We start from the raw sequence: 17,821 nt of genomic DNA on the forward strand, positions 1-17,821 counted from the left end.
GTGAAATTAAACTTTTTATCACTTTATTTCGCAACACAAAGTAAGCAATCCAATTATTAAGAAAAAACGATGCTACGTCACTTCTATATAGATATGTATACTCGCATTTCTCGCGCTGGCTTTCACAACTCCACGTCCTCACAAGCGCCGTTTCTTTAACGACAACGCTAGGATGACTGCAGGCACATCAGGTGACCAGCAATAAGATTAATCGAAAGGAAGCTTTTTCCACTTCCTAGCGGCTGCTGTCTTTGAAGAACAATAAATCATCCACACATGACACCCTTTATTATTCCGGGGGTGTAGCTCAGTGGAAGAGCGCTCGATTCGCATGTGAGAAGTCCCGGGTTCAAACCCCGGCACCTCCAGTGTGGTGTGAAATTGAACTTTTTATCACTTTATTTCGCAACACAAAGTAAGCAATCCAATTATTAAGAAAAAACGATGCTACGTCACTTCCATATAGATATGTATACTCGCATTTCTCGCGCTGGCTTTCACAACTCCACGTCCTCACAAGCGCCGTTTCTTTAACGACAACGCTAGGATGACTGCAGGCACATCAGGTGACCAGCAATAAGATTAATCGAAAGGAAGCTTTTTCCACTTCCTAGCGGCTGCTGTCTTTGAAGAACAATAAATCATCCACACATGACACCCTTTATTATTCCGGGGGTGTAGCTCAGTGGAAGAGCGCTCGATTCGCATGTGAGAAGTCCCGGGTTCAAACCCCGGCACCTCCAGTGTGGTGTGAAATTAAACTTTTTATCACTTTATTTCGCAACACAAAGTAAGCAATCCAATTATTAAGAAAAAACGATGCTACGTCACTTCTATATAGATATGTATACTCGCATTTCTCGCGCTGGCTTTCACAACTCCACGTCCTCACAAGCGCCGTTTCTTTAACGACAACGCTAGGATGACTGCAGGCACATCAGGTGACCAGCAATAAGATTAATCGAAAGGAAGCTTTTTCCACTTCCTAGCGGCTGCTGTCTTTGAAGAACAATAAATCATCCACACATGACACCCTTTATTATTCCGGGGGTGTAGCTCAGTGGAAGAGCGCTCGATTCGCATGTGAGAAGTCCCGGGTTCAAACCCCGGCACCTCCAGTGTGGTGTGAAATTGAACTTTTTATCACTTTATTTCGCAACACAAAGTAAGCAATCCAATTATTAAGAAAAAACGATGCTACGTCACTTCCATATAGATATGTATACTCGCATTTCTCGCGCTGGCTTTCACAACTCCACGTCCTCACAAGCGCCGTTTCTTTAACGACAACGCTAGGATGACTGCAGGCACATCAGGTGACCAGCAATAAGATTAATCGAAAGGAAGCTTTTTCCACTTCCTAGCGGCTGCTGTCTTTGAAGAACAATAAATCATCCACACATGACACCCTTTATTATTCCGGGGGTGTAGCTCAGTGGTAGAGCGCTCGCTTCGCATGTGAGAAGTCCCGGGTTCAAACCCCGGCACTTCCAGTGTGGTGTAAAATTACACTTTTTATCACTTTATTTCGCAACACAAAGTAAGCAATCCAATTATTAAGAAAAAACGATGCTACGTCACTTCCATATAGATATGTATACTCGCATTTCTCGCGCTGGCTTTCACAACTCCACGTCCTCACAAGCGCCGTTTCTTTAACGACAACGCTAGGATGACTGCAGGCACATCAGGTGACCAGCAATAAGATTAATCGAAAGGAAGCTTTTTCCACTTCCTAGCGGCTGCTGTCTTTGAAGAACAATAAATCATCCACACATGACACCCTTTATTATTCCGGGGGTGTAGCTCAGTGATTCTGCTTCCGGCCACCGAGCGTGACGGACGCATGATGACGGGCTCCGTTGGAGCGGCTACAGCGGCCTATTCTGGCCGCGGAAACAGGACGATGGAACAGGAGGGCACCTACCAAGTTGTTCTGCCAGGTCTGCCAACAGGTCGTTATGTTTTAAATACAGTTTTTTTGCACGCTGATATCACGGCGCGACCGTACCGGATTGAAGATTTCCGTGACGCATTGGCACCGCATTCGCTTCTTCCGGATGTTATCGCCCTGGGGGCGTATCGCATGAGCCATGTCTGGGCTATCACCTTCAAGGACGCGGACGCGGTGAAGAAGATCTCGAGCATCGGGGAGCTGCGTGTAAAAAACCGGCGCTGTCTGGTGATTGACCCGGCGAACCAGGACGTTCGACTGAAGCTCCACTGGCTTCTACACAATGTGCCTGATGAGGACGTGCGTGTCGCCTTTGCGCCCTATGGAAAAGTTACCGAAGTAGCCCGGGAGCGCTGGCGTGTGCAAGGTATGACAGAGAAGGGATCAACCACCCGGCTTGTCACCCTCAAGTTGAAAGCGGGCGTGAAGTTGGATGACTTGCCACACCAGCTGAGCGTTGGCGGTGAGTTGGCGCTTGTCGTGGTACCAGGCAGACCCCCGCTGTGCCTTCGGTGTCGCGGTACGGGCCACATCCGCAAGGAATGTCGAGTCCCGCGTTGCGGAATCTGCCGACGCTTCGGGCACGAAGAAGACCAGTGTACTCGCACTTACGCGAGCATTACAGGCCCGGGAACCAGCGAGGACTCGTCCGAGATGCTGATGGACGAGACGGATGCTGAGGAAGCAGCCCGTGTGGGTGGACAACCACAGCGGCATACTCAGCCATCGTTCACGACTCTGGTGAAGCAGAAGGCGGGGCCCTCCGGCGCAACAGATGGTAGTGTACAGGCGCAGCATAAGCCTGGACAGGACGACGATGACAAGGCAAAGGAGGCGGCGAAAGCCGCGGACGCTAAAGAAAGCAGCGTGGAGACCCCCGGCATTGATACCATGGAGACGAACCAGGAAGCGGCGAGCACCATTGCTGGAAAACGTCCGCATGAAGAAAGCGGAGACGTCAAGCTGCAGCCAGGCGGTAGCGGCGATGAGCCTCCGCCGAAGGCAGGGGGAGTGAGACGCTCGTCTTTAAAACCGCGGCCGAACCTTCCGGCCGACCCGCGGAAGGCGGGGAAACAGCCTCCGTAGTAACACAGTGTCCTGGTCGGTGTCAGCGCCGGTTGTGTTGGTCGACCGGTGTCAAGAGGTCCTGGCAGTCGTGAGGAAGGCTACGTCAACCATGAAGGTAGGCACCATGCGGATAGAGGCGTTTCTTCTTCTAAGACATGGCTTTTAATCTTATTGCGCCACTTCGAGTTGCGACTTTGAACGTCAGAGGTCTGGGAGCAAGAAGGCGACAATACCAGCTTAATCGCCTTCTTCTGGATAACGATATTGACATAATTGCTTTACAAGAGTCGAAAATAGAGAGCCAAGAGCACACTGACCGCATGGTGTCTTCCTTTCAAGCAAACTTTCATGTGTGCGTTTGTCATTCTGTTGGGACGTCGGGTGGGTGCCTTGTACTCATACGCAAGACGTTAAGAGTGAACGTAGAGTCTGTATTTGCATGCCCAAGTGGTCGCCTTTTGATTGCTGATTTCACATTTTCGAATTTTTGGTGGCGAATTGTTTGTGTATATGCTCCTAATGTAGAAAGCGAGCGTAAAATTTTCTTTGAATCACTTGAGCCATGGTTGAATGGCGACAAGTTTTTGCTTGTACTGGGAGACTTCAACTGTGTGTGCGCCGCAGCTGACAGAGTGAAGTTTAGGCCACTGAGAGACAAGAGCTCTGAAGTTTTGAATACTTTTGTGCATGAGTATGGTCTCGAGGATGTTGGCAATGTGTTTTCCACTGGGACCCACCCAGAATACACGCACTTTCAGCGGGAGAGCCATGCGAGACTAGACAGAATGTATGTATCTGTCGATCTTATGCCGCTATGCTCAAGTTATGACGTTAAACCTGTGCCTTTCAGTGATCATTGCCTCGTGAGCATGACTTTAGGAATGAAGGGCAGGAAATTGCGCTTTAACTGGCACTTATGGAAATTGAACACAAAGCTTTTGGAGGATGAAGGGTTCATTATGCAAGTAAAGACCAAGCTAGACAAACTGCTAGACGCGCAGCCAGCTAGTTTTGCAACTGAATGGGAGGGGTTCAAAGAGTGGGTGAAAATGAAAGCAATAGAAAAGAGCAGCGTGGCTCGCTATAAAGAGAAAGAAAAAGAAAAAGAAATGAACGGGCAACTTGAATGGATGCTGAGCATGGAAAATAGCGCGCCGGGAACTTTCACGAAAGAAATACGGGAAGTGAAATGCCAGCTCGAAAGAATCGACGCCGACAGGTATAGGGCCGCCGTCATACGCGCAAGGTCTGAAAAATTGTGGGCTGGCGAAACGCCGACAAAACGAGCGCTATCAGACGAGAAAAGATACGCTTGCCAGAAAGAAATTAGGAGCATCCAAATTGACGGCCGGACTTCGGAAGATGCGAGAGACATTCAGTGTGCTATAGCCGAACATTTCACAGAACTTCTTAGCAATAAGCTCGAGACCATAGAAGGCTTCCATGTAGACTTCTTGAGGCTGGTGCCAAGACTAGATGATGAAATTAAGGAACGTCTTGAACTGCCTATAACTTTACAGGAGATAGAAAAAGCAATAGACGACCTACCATCTGGGAAAGCTCCTGGACCAGATGGGCTAAGTGCGGCCTTTTATAAAACCTTTAAGCTTCCTGTTGCACAGTGCATGCTCCATGTGATAACTGAGGCTTATGAGCGCAAACAGGTTCCATTGTCTTTCAATACGTCCCACATAGTTCTAATTCCCAAGACTGATGATCCGGAAGAACGACTGTTGGTGGGGTCATATCGACCGATTAGTCTCACCAACGTCGACTACAAAGTATTTATGAAGGTTCTAGCAAAAAGACTGCAGTCTGTGATCACGAAATTGGTAGGGTCTCATCAGACGTGTGGAATTAAAGGCCGTAGCATCGCTACAAATATACATGTCGCACGCAACGTATTAGAATGTGTCGATGCAGTTGGCGGTCAGATAGCAATGATGCAGCTCGACTTGGCGAAAGCCTTTGACCGCGTCTCCCACGAAATCCTTTTTTCCATCCTGGAACACTCCAAACTAGGTGACATTATAGTAGAGGGCGTAAAAATAGCCTACAAGAACTGTACGACCCGCATTATAGTTAATGGCGATCTCACTGACAAACTTGCTGTACGTTCTTCAGTAAGACAGGGATGCCCGCTTTCCCCCTTGCTTTTCGCAGTGTATTTAGAGCCACTATGCCTGGCAATTATCAACTCTGACCGAATTTCAGGTTACAGACTGCAGTCATCACACGTGAAAGTACTCGCGTATGCTGACGATATAGCGGTTTTTTGCGCTGATAGACAGAGCATCTGTGAAGCGACAATTGTGATTGAAAAATTCTGCGCTCAGACTGGAAGTCAGATCAATTGGGGAAAAAGTTCCGGTTTTTGGCATGGCGAATGGGACGTAACACCGGGTTGTTTTTCTCGGCTTCGATGGTCCACCTTGCCAACGCGGTATCTAGGAGTACCTCTGGATTGTTATCGGGATCCCAGCTCGTACTGGAAAGAAGAAACTTCGAGAATGAAAGAGAAAGCGGTCGCGTGGCAAGGAAGACAGCTATCAATGTTTTCCCGTGCCTCTATCTGTAATGCCTTTTTGATTTCGAAGCTCTGGTATGTCATGAATGTGCTGTGTGCGACCCGAACAGCTATTCAAAAAATGCATCGTGTTTTTGCTGTTTTTGTTTGGGCGTCCACCTGGGAAAGAACCAGGCGAACTAACCTGTTTGTTTCCGTTAAAAGCGGAGGCCTTGGCCTGGCGCATCTTTTTTTGCGTCAAGTGGTCTCGCGATTTATGTTTTTGCGTGATCAAAGTGATCCCTTTCTAAGAACTGTTATGCAAGTACGCCTACAGAGACTGCTCCCTGGAAGGCTGGTCTCCTGTGATAACATGTGTTTTGCCGTGACAGGATACTTGCGCGAGGTTGTTCTGTCGTACAAGATGTTGGAAGTACGTTTCAGCCCTGAGTACCTATGCAATGTCAATAAGAAAAAGCTGTACAAAGCGTTGGTTGACGTGATGTTGCCGGTGCCCATTTATCGGACACCACACTTTGGAGGCCCAGGGCAAGATATTTTAAAAAGAATTAAGAACATGCCCGTTAGACCAGTTGTCAAAACCTTTTTTTTTAAACTGCATTCCGGTACGCTGCCTGTTAAAACCTGGCTGCATGATAAAGGGCTATTCGTGCCATGGACAACAAACTGCTTGTTATGCAGGAAGCCCGAGACAGTGGAACATGTCTTCCTAGAATGTTGGGATCCCATTTTTTACTGGGATGTCCTTCAGAGGACGATTAAAAAGGAACTCCCTTTAAATCCTTACGGCATCCGGTACTTACCAGTTGATAGTGAAGAAGTGCCCTACGACTTAATCATGCTCCTTGGCCTCCACAGTCTGTGGAAAACGCGAATGCAGGTGCGACATGCAGACATAAATACCAGTACCACACGTGAAAACTTCATCGAAAGTGTTCTTTATCTTCGAGAATGTTTCAGGGCACGGACTGATCCACCAGAGTGGATACCACTACTTGATGAATTAGTCCAATTGAAAAGATTTTAGCACCACTCGCGTCAGCCCAAGTGTGGCTGAAGTGTTTTATAATGTTACTTTGTGTTATGCGTCCAAAACGGCAATAAAGAAAAAAAAAAAAAAGGGGGGGGGTGTAGCTCAGTGGTAGAGCGCTCGCTTCGCATGTGAGAAGTCCCGGGTTCAAACCCCGGCACCTCCAGTGTGGTGTGAAATTAAACTTTTTATCACTTTATTTCGCAACACAAAGTAAGCAATCCAATTATTAAAAAAAAAACGATGCTACGTCACTTCCATATAGATATGTATACTCGCATTTCTCGCGCTGGCTTTCACAACTCCACGTCCTCACAAGCGCCGTTTCTTTAACGACAACGCTAGGATGACTGCAGGCACATCAGGTGACCAGCAATAAGATTAATCGAAAGGAAGCTTTTTCCACTTCCTAGCGGCTGCTGTCTTTGAAGAACAATAAATCATCCACACATGACACCCTTTATTATTCCGGGGGTGTAGCTCAGTGATTCCACTTCCGGCCACCGAGCGTGACGGACGCGTAAATCATGGGCTCCGTAGGAGCGGCTTCAGCGGCCCAGACGGGCCGCGGTACCAGGATTTCTGCCTCGGACGAGGAGTATCAAGTTGTTTTGCCTAGTCTGCCAACAGGGCGTTTTGTTTTGAATACCGTTTTTCTACACTGTGATATCAGGGCCCGCCCATACCGGGTGGAAGATTTCCGCGACGCGCTCGCCCAGTTATCGCTCCTGCCGGAAGTGGCTGCTCTCGGGGCCTACCGTATGAGCCATGTGTGGGCCGTGACCTTCAAGGACAGCGACGCGGTGAAAAAGATCGTCAGCGTTGGAGAGCTGCAGGTCAAGAAGGGCCGGTGTCTCGTCATCGACCCCGCCAACCAGGACGTACGCCTGAAAGTGCATTGGCTGCTGCCCAGCGTTCCTGACGAGGACGTACGTTTTGCCTTCGCGCCGTTTGGAAAGGTCACCGACGTAGTCCGCGAGCGCTGGCGGGTTCACGGCGTGACTGATAAGAACTCAACAAGGCTGGTTACGCTGAAGTTGAAGCCGGGCGTAAAGCTCGACGACCTTCCGCATCAGGTGAGCGTCGCCGGGGAAGTGGCTCTCGTGGTTGTGCCGGGCAGAGCTCCTCTCTGCCTACGCTGCCGCGGCACGGGCCACATTCGTCGCGAGTGCCGCATTCCACGGTGTGGTGCCTGCCGACGCTTCGGTCATGAGGATAGCCAGTGCGAGCGCACGTACGCTAGCGTCACCGGACCCGTGGGCAATGAGGACAACTCCGCCCTACTCATGGACGAGGCGGACATGGAGGACACGTCGACCGCGGCGGGTGAAGCAGCTGACGTCGTGGCAAAGCCGGCGGTGCGGCTTGAACAGGAGGAGAAACAAGTCGCTCAGGCTGTCTTCACAGGACACCAACAAGCGACTGCAGAGGGCACCGCGGCCATGCCGAATGCTGAAGAGAAAACCCCACCTGATGCGGAGGTGACCTCCTCCCTCGTTGAACCTGAAGGCATGGACACCCTTACCGGCCCAACTACCCAACCGACGGGAAAACGGCCCCACAACCAGACCGTTAGCCGGACGGCGAAACAGGACGGCAGCGGCGGCGACGAGCCACCGCCCAAAGCGACAGGTATAAGGAGGTCGACCTTGAAGCTTCGGCCGAACGTTACGGTCGATCCACGGCAGGCGGGTAAACCGCCTCCGTAATTCCGTGCTGTCTAGTTCGAGTGGGGTTGGGGGGTTGGTGAGTGCAATGGCCGTCATCCTGAGCGCTAGTTTTTCAGAACCTTGCCAGGAAGGGGGGCTCAAGTTGCACTTGAGTGCCCTTTCCGGAAGGTCGAGCGGCGTCTCCTTTAGAGGCATTCCACGTGGTTGCCGGCGCACCTTCATGAGCGCTCATACTTGTGTACTTGTGATGGGCACCATTCTACCGTGTAGTCATGGCGGTTAATTTCGAAGGAATGCTACGTGTAGCAACGTTAAATGTACGAGGGCTCAGTGCAAGAAGACGGCAATGTCAGCTAAGTCGTCTCCTCTTGGATAATGACTTACATATAGTAGGAATCCAAGAAACGAAAATTGAGAGCCAAGAGCTAACCGACAGAATGGTGTCCAATTTTAGAGCGCACTTTGACGTGTGCGTTTGTCATGCGGTTGGTGGATCAGGCGGCTGCGCTATATTCCTAAGAAATAATTTTGGCATTTGTATGCAGTCAGTGTTTTCGTGTGAAACTGGGCGCCTCTTAGTGGCTGATTTCTGTTTTGAGTATGTGGATTACCGTGCTATTTGTATCTATGCGCCGAATATTGAAACGGACCGTCGATCTTTCTTTGAGCGTCTTGAAGCGTACGTAAACTGTTCCAAGGTCGTAATACTGCTGGGTGATTTTAACTGTGTTTGCTATGCTGAAGACCGAGCAAAATGTTCACGCGTTCGTGATAAGAGTGCCGAATTTCTTAACGCAGTGGTGCATGATTATGACCTGGAAGATGTGGGTAGTGTTTTTGCAGGCGGTACTCGGCCGCGTTTTACCCACTTCCAACGTGACAGCCACGCTCGATTAGATAGATTATACGTGTCAGCCGAACTAGTGCCCTTATGTTGCGAATATGATGTGCAAGCTGTAGCATACAGTGATCACTGCTTGGTAACTGCCACGTTCGGGAAAGGACAGAGCAAACGGCCCTTTAACTGGGATCTCTGGAAAATGAATGCGCAGTTGTTGAATGACGATCCTTTTGTCGATGCTGTAGCGAAGGAACTAGAAAACCTGACTTCAGCCAAGCCATTAAGCTTTGCCATTCAATGGGAAGAATTTAAACAGAAAGTAAAAACAATGGCCATTGAAAGAAGCAGTGTCATTCGACACAACCTGAAACAAGCAGAAACAAAGCTTCGCCAGCAATTGCAATTTTTTATTAGCATGGAAAGTGTCGAGTCTGGTGTGTATGTTAACGAATTAAAGGAAGTGAGAACTGAACTAGAAAAGATAGATACAGAAAAATACAGAGCAGCACTTGTGAGATCAAGGTCTGAGAAGTTGTGGGCGGGAGAAACTCCAACGAAACGAGCTTTATCAGACGAGAAAAAGTACGCTTGTCGGAAAGAAATCCGCCAGCTAGCTAAAGGCAATCACATTACATCCGACAAAAATGACATCAAGCAAGGGATCGCCGATCACTTAAAAAATATTTTAGCTCATCCGCGGAATCCTAAATGCAACTACCAGAATGAATTTCTCTCGCTGATGCCAAAGCTCGATGAAGAAGTCGGGACACGGCTAGAACTGCCAATTAGCCTGAGTGAGATAGAGTGCGCAATAGACGAGTTAACCATCGGTAAAGCACCTGGGCCAGATGGCTAGGGGGCCACTTTCTATAAAACCTTCAAGTCTGCATTGGCCCCTGTTCTTCACGAAGTTATCAGCGAAGCGTATGAGCGAAAAAGATTGCCCTTGTCATTCACAACCTCGCATATCGTGCTAATTCCGAAGAGTGATGACGAGGAAAAACTTTTGTTGCCAGGGTCATATCGTCCGATAACTCTAGCCAATGTCGACTATAAAATATTCACGAAAGCTTTGGCCAAACGACTGCAAAGTGTAATTAAGACATTGGTAGGGCCGCACCAGACTTGTGGCATTAAAGGCCGCAGCATTGCAACGAATGTACACACGGCTCGAAGTGTGCTTGAGTGCTGCGATGTGATTGGCGATCACGTCGCGATGATGCAGATCGATTTGGCAAAGGCTTTCGACCTCGTCTCGCACAAGGCTTTGTTCTCCATGCTGGAACATGCGAACGTTGGCAAAGTCATAACGGAAGGCGTCATGATGGCGTACAGAGAATGCTTAACGCGCATCATTGTTAATGGGGAGCTCACCGATAGCTTTCCCGTGCTCTCGTCGGTGCGGCAAGGATGCCCGCTGTCGCCCCTTCTATTTGCTGCTTATCTCGAACCACTCTGTTTGGCGATCAGAAATAACGAGCGCATAGCAGGCTATCGGCTGCAGGCAGCACACGTTAAAATTTTGGCATATGCCGACGATATCGCGATTTTCTGCACAACCAAAGCGAGCATTAAGGAGGCAACGACTGTGGTTGAAAAATTTTGTGACTCAACTGCAGCCCAGATAAACTGGGATAAGAGTTACGGCTTCTGGCATGGTAGTTGGGAAGACACGCCGGAGACCTTTTATCGACTGAAGTGGTCGACGTTACCAACGCAATACTTGGGTGTGCCTCTCGGAAATTACCGTGAACCTGAATCGTACTGGCTAGATGAAGTGTCGAAAGCAAAGGAAAAGGCTGACGGGTGGAGAGGAAAACAATTGTCAATGTTTTCTAGAGCCACTGTTTGCAACCTTTTTTTAGTTTCTAAGATATGGTACGTTATGAATGTGTTGTGTGCTGCGAGGGTAAGCGTACAAAAAGTTCACCGTGTTTTCGCCATTTTCATTTGGGCCTCCACCTGGGAGAGGATGAGTCGAATGAACTTGTTCCTCCCGGTCAAGAAAGGTGGGCTTGGTTTAGCTCATTTGTTTCTGCGACAAGTCGTCTCACGCTTTGTGTTTTTACGGGATCAAAACGATCCTTTTCTCCGGACAGTGATACAGGTACGGCTGTGTAGACAACTTCCAGGATTCATTGTTTCGACTGTTCATAATATGCCAGGAGCAGTGACTGGTTACCTACGTGAAGTGGTATGTTCATATAAGATGTTGAACGTACGTTTTTCACAGCAATACCTGTCTACCGTTACCAAGAAAAAACTATACAGAGATCTCGTGGACGCGATGTTCCCTCCACCTTTGTACCGTTCTCCGCAACGTGGAGGCCCAGGACAAGACGTTTTAAAGAGGGTGAAAAAAATGCCAATACGGCCGTCAGCTAAATCTTTTTTCTTCAAATTGCACACAAACACACTTCCCGTTAAGACCTGGCTTCATGAGAAGGGTATTTTCATCCCCTGGAGCACCGACTGCTTATTATGAAAAAAACCGGAAACAATAGAACATGCATTCTTAGATTGCTGGGACGCCATCTTTCACTGGGATGTTCTGCAGAGAACATTGAAAAAACAGTTACCCCTGGACCCATATGGAATACGCTTCTTACCGTTTGATAACGCCGAGGATGTCCCGTATGACCTTATTATGATCCTGAGCCTCCACGCTATGTGGAAAACTAGATTGCAATTTCAAAACGGAGACATTGTTGGTCGATCGGCTCGGGAAAACTTCATTGAGAGTGTTGTGTGTGTAAGAGATGCGTTCAAAGCGCTGCCTGATCCACCACAATGGATCTCCTTATTTGATGAATTAGCGTTGTTAAAAAGATTTTAATACCGTGTTGGCCAAAGTGTGGTCCACACGTTTTATCTTTGTAAACCTTGATTGAGTACGTCGAAGTCGGCAATAAAGAAGGAAAAAAAAAAAAAAAAAAGGGGGTGTAGCTCAGTGGTAGAGCGCTTGCTTCGCATGTGAGAAGTCCTGGGTTCAAACCCCGGCACCTCCAGTGTGGTGTAAAATTAAACTTTCTATCACTTTATTTCGCAACACAAAGTAAGCAATCCAATTATTTAAAAAAAACGATGCTACGTCACTTCCACATAAGTAAGTAATACTCGAATTTCTCGCGCTGCCTTTCATAAAACCACGTCCTCGCAAGCGCCGTTTCTTTAACGACAACGCTAGGATGACTGCAGGCACATCAGGTGTGCAGCAATAAGATTAATCGAAAAGAAGCTTTTTCCACTTTCTAGCGGCTGCTGGCTTTGAAGAACAATAAATCATCCACACATGACACCCTTTGTCATTCCGGGGGTGTAGCTCAGTGGTAGAGCGCTCGCTTCGCATGTGAGAAGTCCCGGGTTCAAACCCCGGCACCTCCAGTGTGGTGTGAAATTAAACTTTTTATCACTTTATTTCGCAACACAAAGTGAGCAATCCAATTATTAAAAAAAAAACGATGCTACGTCACTTCCATATAAATATGTAATACTCGCATTTCTCGCGCTGGCTTTCACAACTCCACGTCCTCACAAGCGCCGTTTCTTTAACGACAACACTAGGATGACTGCAGGCACATCAGGTGACCAGCAATAAGATTAATCGAAAGGAAGCTTTTTCCACTTCCTAGCGGCTGCTGGCTTTGAAGAACAATAAATCATCCACACATGACACCCTTTGTTATTCCGGGGGTGTAGCTCAGTGGTAAAGCGCTTGCTTCGCATCTGAGAAGTCCCGGGTTCAAACCCCGGCACCTCCAGTGTGGTGTAAAATTAAACTTTTTATCACTTTATTTCGCAACACGAAGTAAGCAATCCAATTATTTAAAAAGAAACGATGCTACGTCACTTCCACATAAGTAAGTAATACTCGAATTTCTCGCGCCGCCTTTCACAAATCCACGTCCTCACAAGCGGCGTTTCTTTAACGACAACGCTAGTATGACTGCAGGCACATCAGGTGTGCAGCAACAAGATTAATCGAAAAGAAGCTTTTTCCACTTTCTAGCGGCTGCTAGTTTTGAAGAATAAATCGTCCACACATGACACCCTTTATTATTCTGGGGGTGTAGCTCAGTGGTAGAGCGCTCGCTTCGCATGTGAGAAGTCCCGGGTTCAAACCCCGGCACCTCCAGTGTGGTGTAAAATTAAACTTTTTATCACTTTATTTCGCAACACAAAGTAAGCAATCCAATTACTTAAAAAAGAACGATGCCACGTCGCTTCCACATAAGTAAGCAATACTCGCATTTCTCGCGCTGGCTTTCACAAATCCACGTCCTCACAAGCGCCGTTTCTTTAACGACAACGCTAGTATGACTGCAGGCACATCAGGTGTGCAGCAACAAGATTAATCGAAAAGAAGCTTTTTCCACTTTCTAGCGGCTGCTGGTTTTGAAGAACAATAAATCGTCCACACCTGACACCCTTTATTATTCCGGGGGTGTAGCTCAGTGGTAAAGCGCTCGCTTCGCATGTGAGAAGTCCCGGGTTCAAACCCCGGCACCTCCAGTGTGGAGTAAAATTAAACTTTTTATCACTTTATTTCGCAACACGAAGTAAGCAATCCAATTATTTAAAAAAAGCGATGTTACGTCACTTCCATATAGATAGGTAATACTCGCATTTCTCGCGCTGGCTTTCACAGATCCACGTCCTCACAAGCGCCGTTTCTTTAACGACAACGCTAGGATGACTGCAGGCACATCAGGTGTGCAGCAATAAGATTTATCGAAAGGAAGCTTTTTCCACTTCCTAGCGGCTGCTGGCTTTGAAGAACAATAAATGGTCCACACATGACACCCTTTGTCATTCCGGGGGTGTAGCTCAGTGGTAGAGCGCTTGCTTCGCATGTGAGAAGTCCTGGGTTCAAACCCCGGCACCTCCAGTGTGGTGTAAAATTAAACTTTCTATCACTTTATTTCGCAACACAAAGTAAGCAATCCAATTATTTAAAAAAAACGATGCTACGTCACTTCCACATAAGTAAGTAATACTCGAATTTCTCGCGCTGCCTTTCATAAAACCACGTCCTCGCAAGCGCCGTTTCTTTAACGACAACGCTAGGATGACTGCAGGCACATCAGGTGTGCAGCAATAAGATTAATCGAAAAGAAGCTTTTTCCACTTTCTAGCGGCTGCTGGCTTTGAAGAACAATAAATCATCCACACATGACACCCTTTGTCATTCCGGGGGTGTAGGTCAGTGGTAGAGCGCTCGCTTCGCATGTGAGAAGTCCCGGGTTCAAACCCCGGCACCTCCAGTGTGGTGTGAAATTAAAGTTTTTATCACTTTATTTCGCAACACAAAGTGAGCAATCCAATTATTTAAAAAGCGATGCTACGTCACTTCCACATAAGTAAGTAATACTCGAATTTCTCGCGCTGCCTTTCATAAAACCACGTCCTCGCAAGCGCCGTTTGTTTAACGACAACGCTAGGATGACTGCAGGCACATCAGGTGTGCAGGAATAAGATTAATCGAAAAGAAGCTTTTTCCACTTTCTAGCGGCTGCTGGCTTTGAAGAACAATAAATCATCCACACATGACACCCTTTGTCATTCCGGGGGTGTAGCTCAGTGGTAGAGCGCTCGCTTCGCATGTGAGAAGTCCCGGGTTCAAACCCCGGCACCTCCAGTGTGGTGTGAAATTAAACTTTTTATCACTTTATTTCGCACCACAAAGTGAGCAATCCAATTATTAAAAAAAAAACGATGCTACGTCACTTCCATATAAATATGTAATACTCGCATTTCTCGCGCTGGCTTTCACAACTCCACGTCCTCACAAGCGCCGTTTCTTTAACGACAACACTAGGATGACTGCAGGCACATCAGGTGACCAGCAATAAGATTAATCGAAAGGAAGCTTTTTCCACTTCCTAGCGGCTGCTGGCTTTGAAGAACAATAAATCATCCACACATGACACCCTTTATTATTCCGGGGGTGTAGCTCAGTGGTAGAGCGCTTGCTTCGCATGTGAGAAGTCCTGGGTTCAAACCCCGGCACCTCCAGTGTGGTGTAAAATTAAACTTTTTATCACTTTATTTCGCAACACAAAGTAAGCAATCCAATTATTTAAAAAAGAACGGTGCCACGTCACTTCCACATAAGTAAGCAATACTCGCATTTCTCGCGCTGGCTTTCACAAATCCACGTCCTCACAAGCGCCGTTTCTTTAACGACAACACTAGGATGACTGCAGGCACATCAGGTGTGCAGCAACAAGATTAATCGAAAAGAAGCTTTTTCCACTTTCTAGCGGCTGCTGGTTTTGAAGAACAATAAATCGTCCACACCTGACACCCTTTATTATTCCGGGGGTGTAGCTCAGTGGTAAAGCGCTCGCTTCGCATGTGAGAAGTCCCGGGTTCAAACCCCGGCACCTCCAGTGTGGAGTAAAATTAAACTTTTTATCACTTTATTTCGCAACACGAAGTAAGCAATCCAATTATTTAAAAAAAGCGATGTTACGTCACTTCCATATAGATATGTAATACTCGCATTTCTCGCGCTGGCTTTCACAGATCCACGTCCTCACAAGCGCCGTTTCTTTAACAACAACGCTAGGATGACTGCAGGCACATCAGGTGTGCAGCAATAAGATTTATCGAAAGGAAGCTTTTTCCACTTCCTAGCGGCTGCTGGCTTTGAAGAACAATAAATGGTCCACACATGACACCCTTTGTCATTCCGGGGGTGTAGCTCAGTGGTAGAGCGCTTGCTTCGCATGTGAGAAGTCCTGGGTTCAAACCCCGGCACCTCCAGTGTGGTGTAAAATTAAACTTTCTATCACTTTATTTCGCAACACAAAGTAAGCAATCCAATTATTTAAAAAAAACGATGCTACGTCACTTCCACATAAGTAAGTAATACTCGAATTTCTCGCGCTGCCTTTCATAAAACCACGTCCTCGCAAGCGCCGTTTCTTTAACGACAACGCTAGGATGACTGCAGGCACATCAGGTGTGCAGCAATAAGATTAATCGAAAAGAAGCTTTTTCCACTTTCTAGCGGCTGCTGGCTTTGAAGAACAATAAATCATCCACACATGACACCCTTTATTATTCCGGGGGTGTAGCTCAGTGGATTCCACTTCCGGCCACCGCCGTGAACGGTCGGGGAATGTTTCGCTCCTCTGGGGCGGTGTCAGCGGCTATGTCTAGCCGTGGAAACCGGAATGCAGCCAGTGCCAACCAGGATTATGAAATCATTTTACCTACTCTACCAATCGGTCGTATTGTTTTGAACACTGTATTTTTTCATGCGGATGTTCGTGGAAGACCCTACCGTGTAGAAGATATTCGTGATGCACTTGGTGCTTTGGCAATGCTCCCTGACGTTGAAGCGTTAGGGGCATACCAAATGAACCACGTGTGGGCGGTGACGCTGAAGACTACGGAGGCTAAGAATAGGCTGCTTTCTGCAACTGAAGTGACCGTGAAGGAGCGCCGTTGTCTCATCGTAGATCCAAACAACCAGGATGTTCGACTAAAGCTGCATTGGGTCCTGCATTATGTGGACGACGAAGACATACGGACCGCTTTTGCACCCTACGGAAAAGTCACCGAAGTCGCACGAGAGGGATGGCGAACGGAAGGGTTATCGGACAAAGGCTCTACAACGCGTATTATCAGTCTTCAGCTCAAGGCAGGCTACACGAAGGAAGACATCCCACATCAACTACGAGTAGCAGGTGATCTCACGCTAGTCGTAGTGGCTGGAAGAGCTCCACTCTGCCTACGGTGTAAAGGGACTGGCCACATACGACGCGAATGTCGTGTTCCTCGGTGCGCGCTGTGCAGACGTTTTGTTCACGCTGAGGAAGAGTGCGTGAAGACTTATGCGAAGGTTACAGGCCGATCTGCGTGGGACGACAACGCAGAGCTACAAATGGATGAATCGGAAGCTGAGGATGTTTCCACCAGCAAGACCAGAGAACCCGAACACGTGGAAACGCCCCCTTCGTCGCATTCGCCCAACGTAAACAAAGAGAAAAAGGATAACGGTGAGCAAGTTGTACAACCTTTGGTGCCTCCTGCGACGAAAACCAGTGCGACCAACAGTTCAGGAAAAAAACCCATCAAGAGCCAGTCAACGCCTTTGGAGAAATCCGAAGATGTCGACATGAAGGATTTGAAGAACGGTGCAGGGAAGAGAACACGCGAGGAAACACCAGCAGCGAACGCGGCCTCAAACGAGCCCACTGCCGGCGAGCCACCCCCTAAAGCGGCCCAAGGGCGCCGCACGAGCTTCAAGCCAAAGCCCAACGTACCACTGGACCGTCATATTCCGGGGGGCACGTAGCCCCCTGGATCAGTGAAGCCCGGGTCAGCCTCCTGGTCCCGAAGCTACACATGCTAAAAGTGGGCGAGGACAAGCTAAGGGGCTGGAACCCCAGTTCCTTCTTTCTAAGACATTCATGGTGTGTTTGCCCATGGCAACTGAAGATAGAAAAGCTTCCAGTCAAAATTTTCAGCCTCTCACAGAACAAGGTGAGTGCCATGCGACCTGTTTGATCATTCTCAGAAATGGCAGTAAAACTTGACGCGCCACTTAGCATAGGCACGTTAAACGTGCGGGGCCTTTCTACAAGGCGTCGACAGTACCAAGTAAGCCGTCTTTTAATGGAAAATGACCTTGATATCGTAGCAATTCAAGAAACCAAAGTCGAAAGCCAAGATCAAACAGATCGCATGGTAGAACCTTTTACTCGACGGTACTATGTAT

The 17,821-nt window shown here is 47.9% G+C and overlaps 1 protein-coding gene and 16 non-coding genes across 17 annotated transcripts; all 17 read left to right on the top strand.

Moving 5' to 3' along the window:
* Nucleotides 1-296: 296 nt before the first annotated feature.
* Nucleotides 297-368, top strand: TRNAA-CGC (transfer RNA alanine (anticodon CGC)). The gene has a single exon. It is a non-coding gene; the product is annotated as a tRNA-Ala (tRNA).
* Nucleotides 369-671: 303 nt separating this feature from the next.
* TRNAA-CGC (transfer RNA alanine (anticodon CGC)) lies at nt 672-743 on the top strand. The gene has a single exon. It is a non-coding gene; the product is annotated as a tRNA-Ala (tRNA).
* A 303-nt stretch (nt 744-1,046) lies between these two features.
* Nucleotides 1,047-1,118, top strand: TRNAA-CGC (transfer RNA alanine (anticodon CGC)). The gene has a single exon. It is a non-coding gene; the product is annotated as a tRNA-Ala (tRNA).
* Nucleotides 1,119-1,421: 303 nt separating this feature from the next.
* On the top strand, nt 1,422-1,493 carry TRNAA-CGC (transfer RNA alanine (anticodon CGC)). The gene has a single exon. It is a non-coding gene; the product is annotated as a tRNA-Ala (tRNA).
* Nucleotides 1,494-6,673: 5,180 nt separating this feature from the next.
* Nucleotides 6,674-6,745, top strand: TRNAA-CGC (transfer RNA alanine (anticodon CGC)). The gene has a single exon. It is a non-coding gene; the product is annotated as a tRNA-Ala (tRNA).
* Nucleotides 6,746-12,026: 5,281 nt separating this feature from the next.
* Nucleotides 12,027-12,098, top strand: TRNAA-CGC (transfer RNA alanine (anticodon AGC)). The gene has a single exon. It is a non-coding gene; the product is annotated as a tRNA-Ala (tRNA).
* Nucleotides 12,099-12,402: 304 nt separating this feature from the next.
* TRNAA-CGC (transfer RNA alanine (anticodon CGC)) lies at nt 12,403-12,474 on the top strand. Its single transcript has one exon. It is a non-coding gene; the product is annotated as a tRNA-Ala (tRNA).
* A 305-nt stretch (nt 12,475-12,779) lies between these two features.
* On the top strand, nt 12,780-12,851 carry TRNAA-CGC (transfer RNA alanine (anticodon CGC)). The gene has a single exon. It is a non-coding gene; the product is annotated as a tRNA-Ala (tRNA).
* A 302-nt stretch (nt 12,852-13,153) lies between these two features.
* On the top strand, nt 13,154-13,225 carry TRNAA-CGC (transfer RNA alanine (anticodon CGC)). The gene has a single exon. It is a non-coding gene; the product is annotated as a tRNA-Ala (tRNA).
* Nucleotides 13,226-13,530: 305 nt separating this feature from the next.
* TRNAA-CGC (transfer RNA alanine (anticodon CGC)) lies at nt 13,531-13,602 on the top strand. Its single transcript has one exon. It is a non-coding gene; the product is annotated as a tRNA-Ala (tRNA).
* Nucleotides 13,603-13,906: 304 nt separating this feature from the next.
* TRNAA-CGC (transfer RNA alanine (anticodon CGC)) lies at nt 13,907-13,978 on the top strand. Its single transcript has one exon. It is a non-coding gene; the product is annotated as a tRNA-Ala (tRNA).
* A 304-nt stretch (nt 13,979-14,282) lies between these two features.
* Nucleotides 14,283-14,354, top strand: TRNAA-CGC (transfer RNA alanine (anticodon CGC)). Its single transcript has one exon. It is a non-coding gene; the product is annotated as a tRNA-Ala (tRNA).
* A 302-nt stretch (nt 14,355-14,656) lies between these two features.
* TRNAA-CGC (transfer RNA alanine (anticodon CGC)) lies at nt 14,657-14,728 on the top strand. Its single transcript has one exon. It is a non-coding gene; the product is annotated as a tRNA-Ala (tRNA).
* A 305-nt stretch (nt 14,729-15,033) lies between these two features.
* TRNAA-CGC (transfer RNA alanine (anticodon CGC)) lies at nt 15,034-15,105 on the top strand. The gene has a single exon. It is a non-coding gene; the product is annotated as a tRNA-Ala (tRNA).
* Nucleotides 15,106-15,410: 305 nt separating this feature from the next.
* TRNAA-CGC (transfer RNA alanine (anticodon CGC)) lies at nt 15,411-15,482 on the top strand. The gene has a single exon. It is a non-coding gene; the product is annotated as a tRNA-Ala (tRNA).
* Nucleotides 15,483-15,786: 304 nt separating this feature from the next.
* On the top strand, nt 15,787-15,858 carry TRNAA-CGC (transfer RNA alanine (anticodon CGC)). The gene has a single exon. It is a non-coding gene; the product is annotated as a tRNA-Ala (tRNA).
* A 348-nt stretch (nt 15,859-16,206) lies between these two features.
* Nucleotides 16,207-17,398, top strand: LOC126530407 (uncharacterized). Its single transcript, XM_050177695.3, has one exon. The coding sequence runs from the start codon at nt 16,217-16,219 to the stop codon at nt 17,396-17,398; it is 1,182 nt and encodes a 393-aa protein (XP_050033652.2). The 5' UTR covers nt 16,207-16,216.
* The last annotated feature ends 423 nt before the right edge of the window (nt 17,399-17,821 follow it).

This window comes from Dermacentor andersoni, chromosome 3, assembly GCF_023375885.2.
Source record: "Dermacentor andersoni chromosome 3, qqDerAnde1_hic_scaffold, whole genome shotgun sequence".
Taxonomy (NCBI): Eukaryota; Metazoa; Arthropoda; class Arachnida; order Ixodida; family Ixodidae; genus Dermacentor; species Dermacentor andersoni.

Excerpts from the sequence above, each read along its gene's own strand:
- LOC126530407 (XM_050177695.3), top strand. The coding sequence starts at position 16,217 with ATGTTTCGCTCCTCTGGGGCGGTGTCAGCGGCTATGTCTAGCCGTGGA.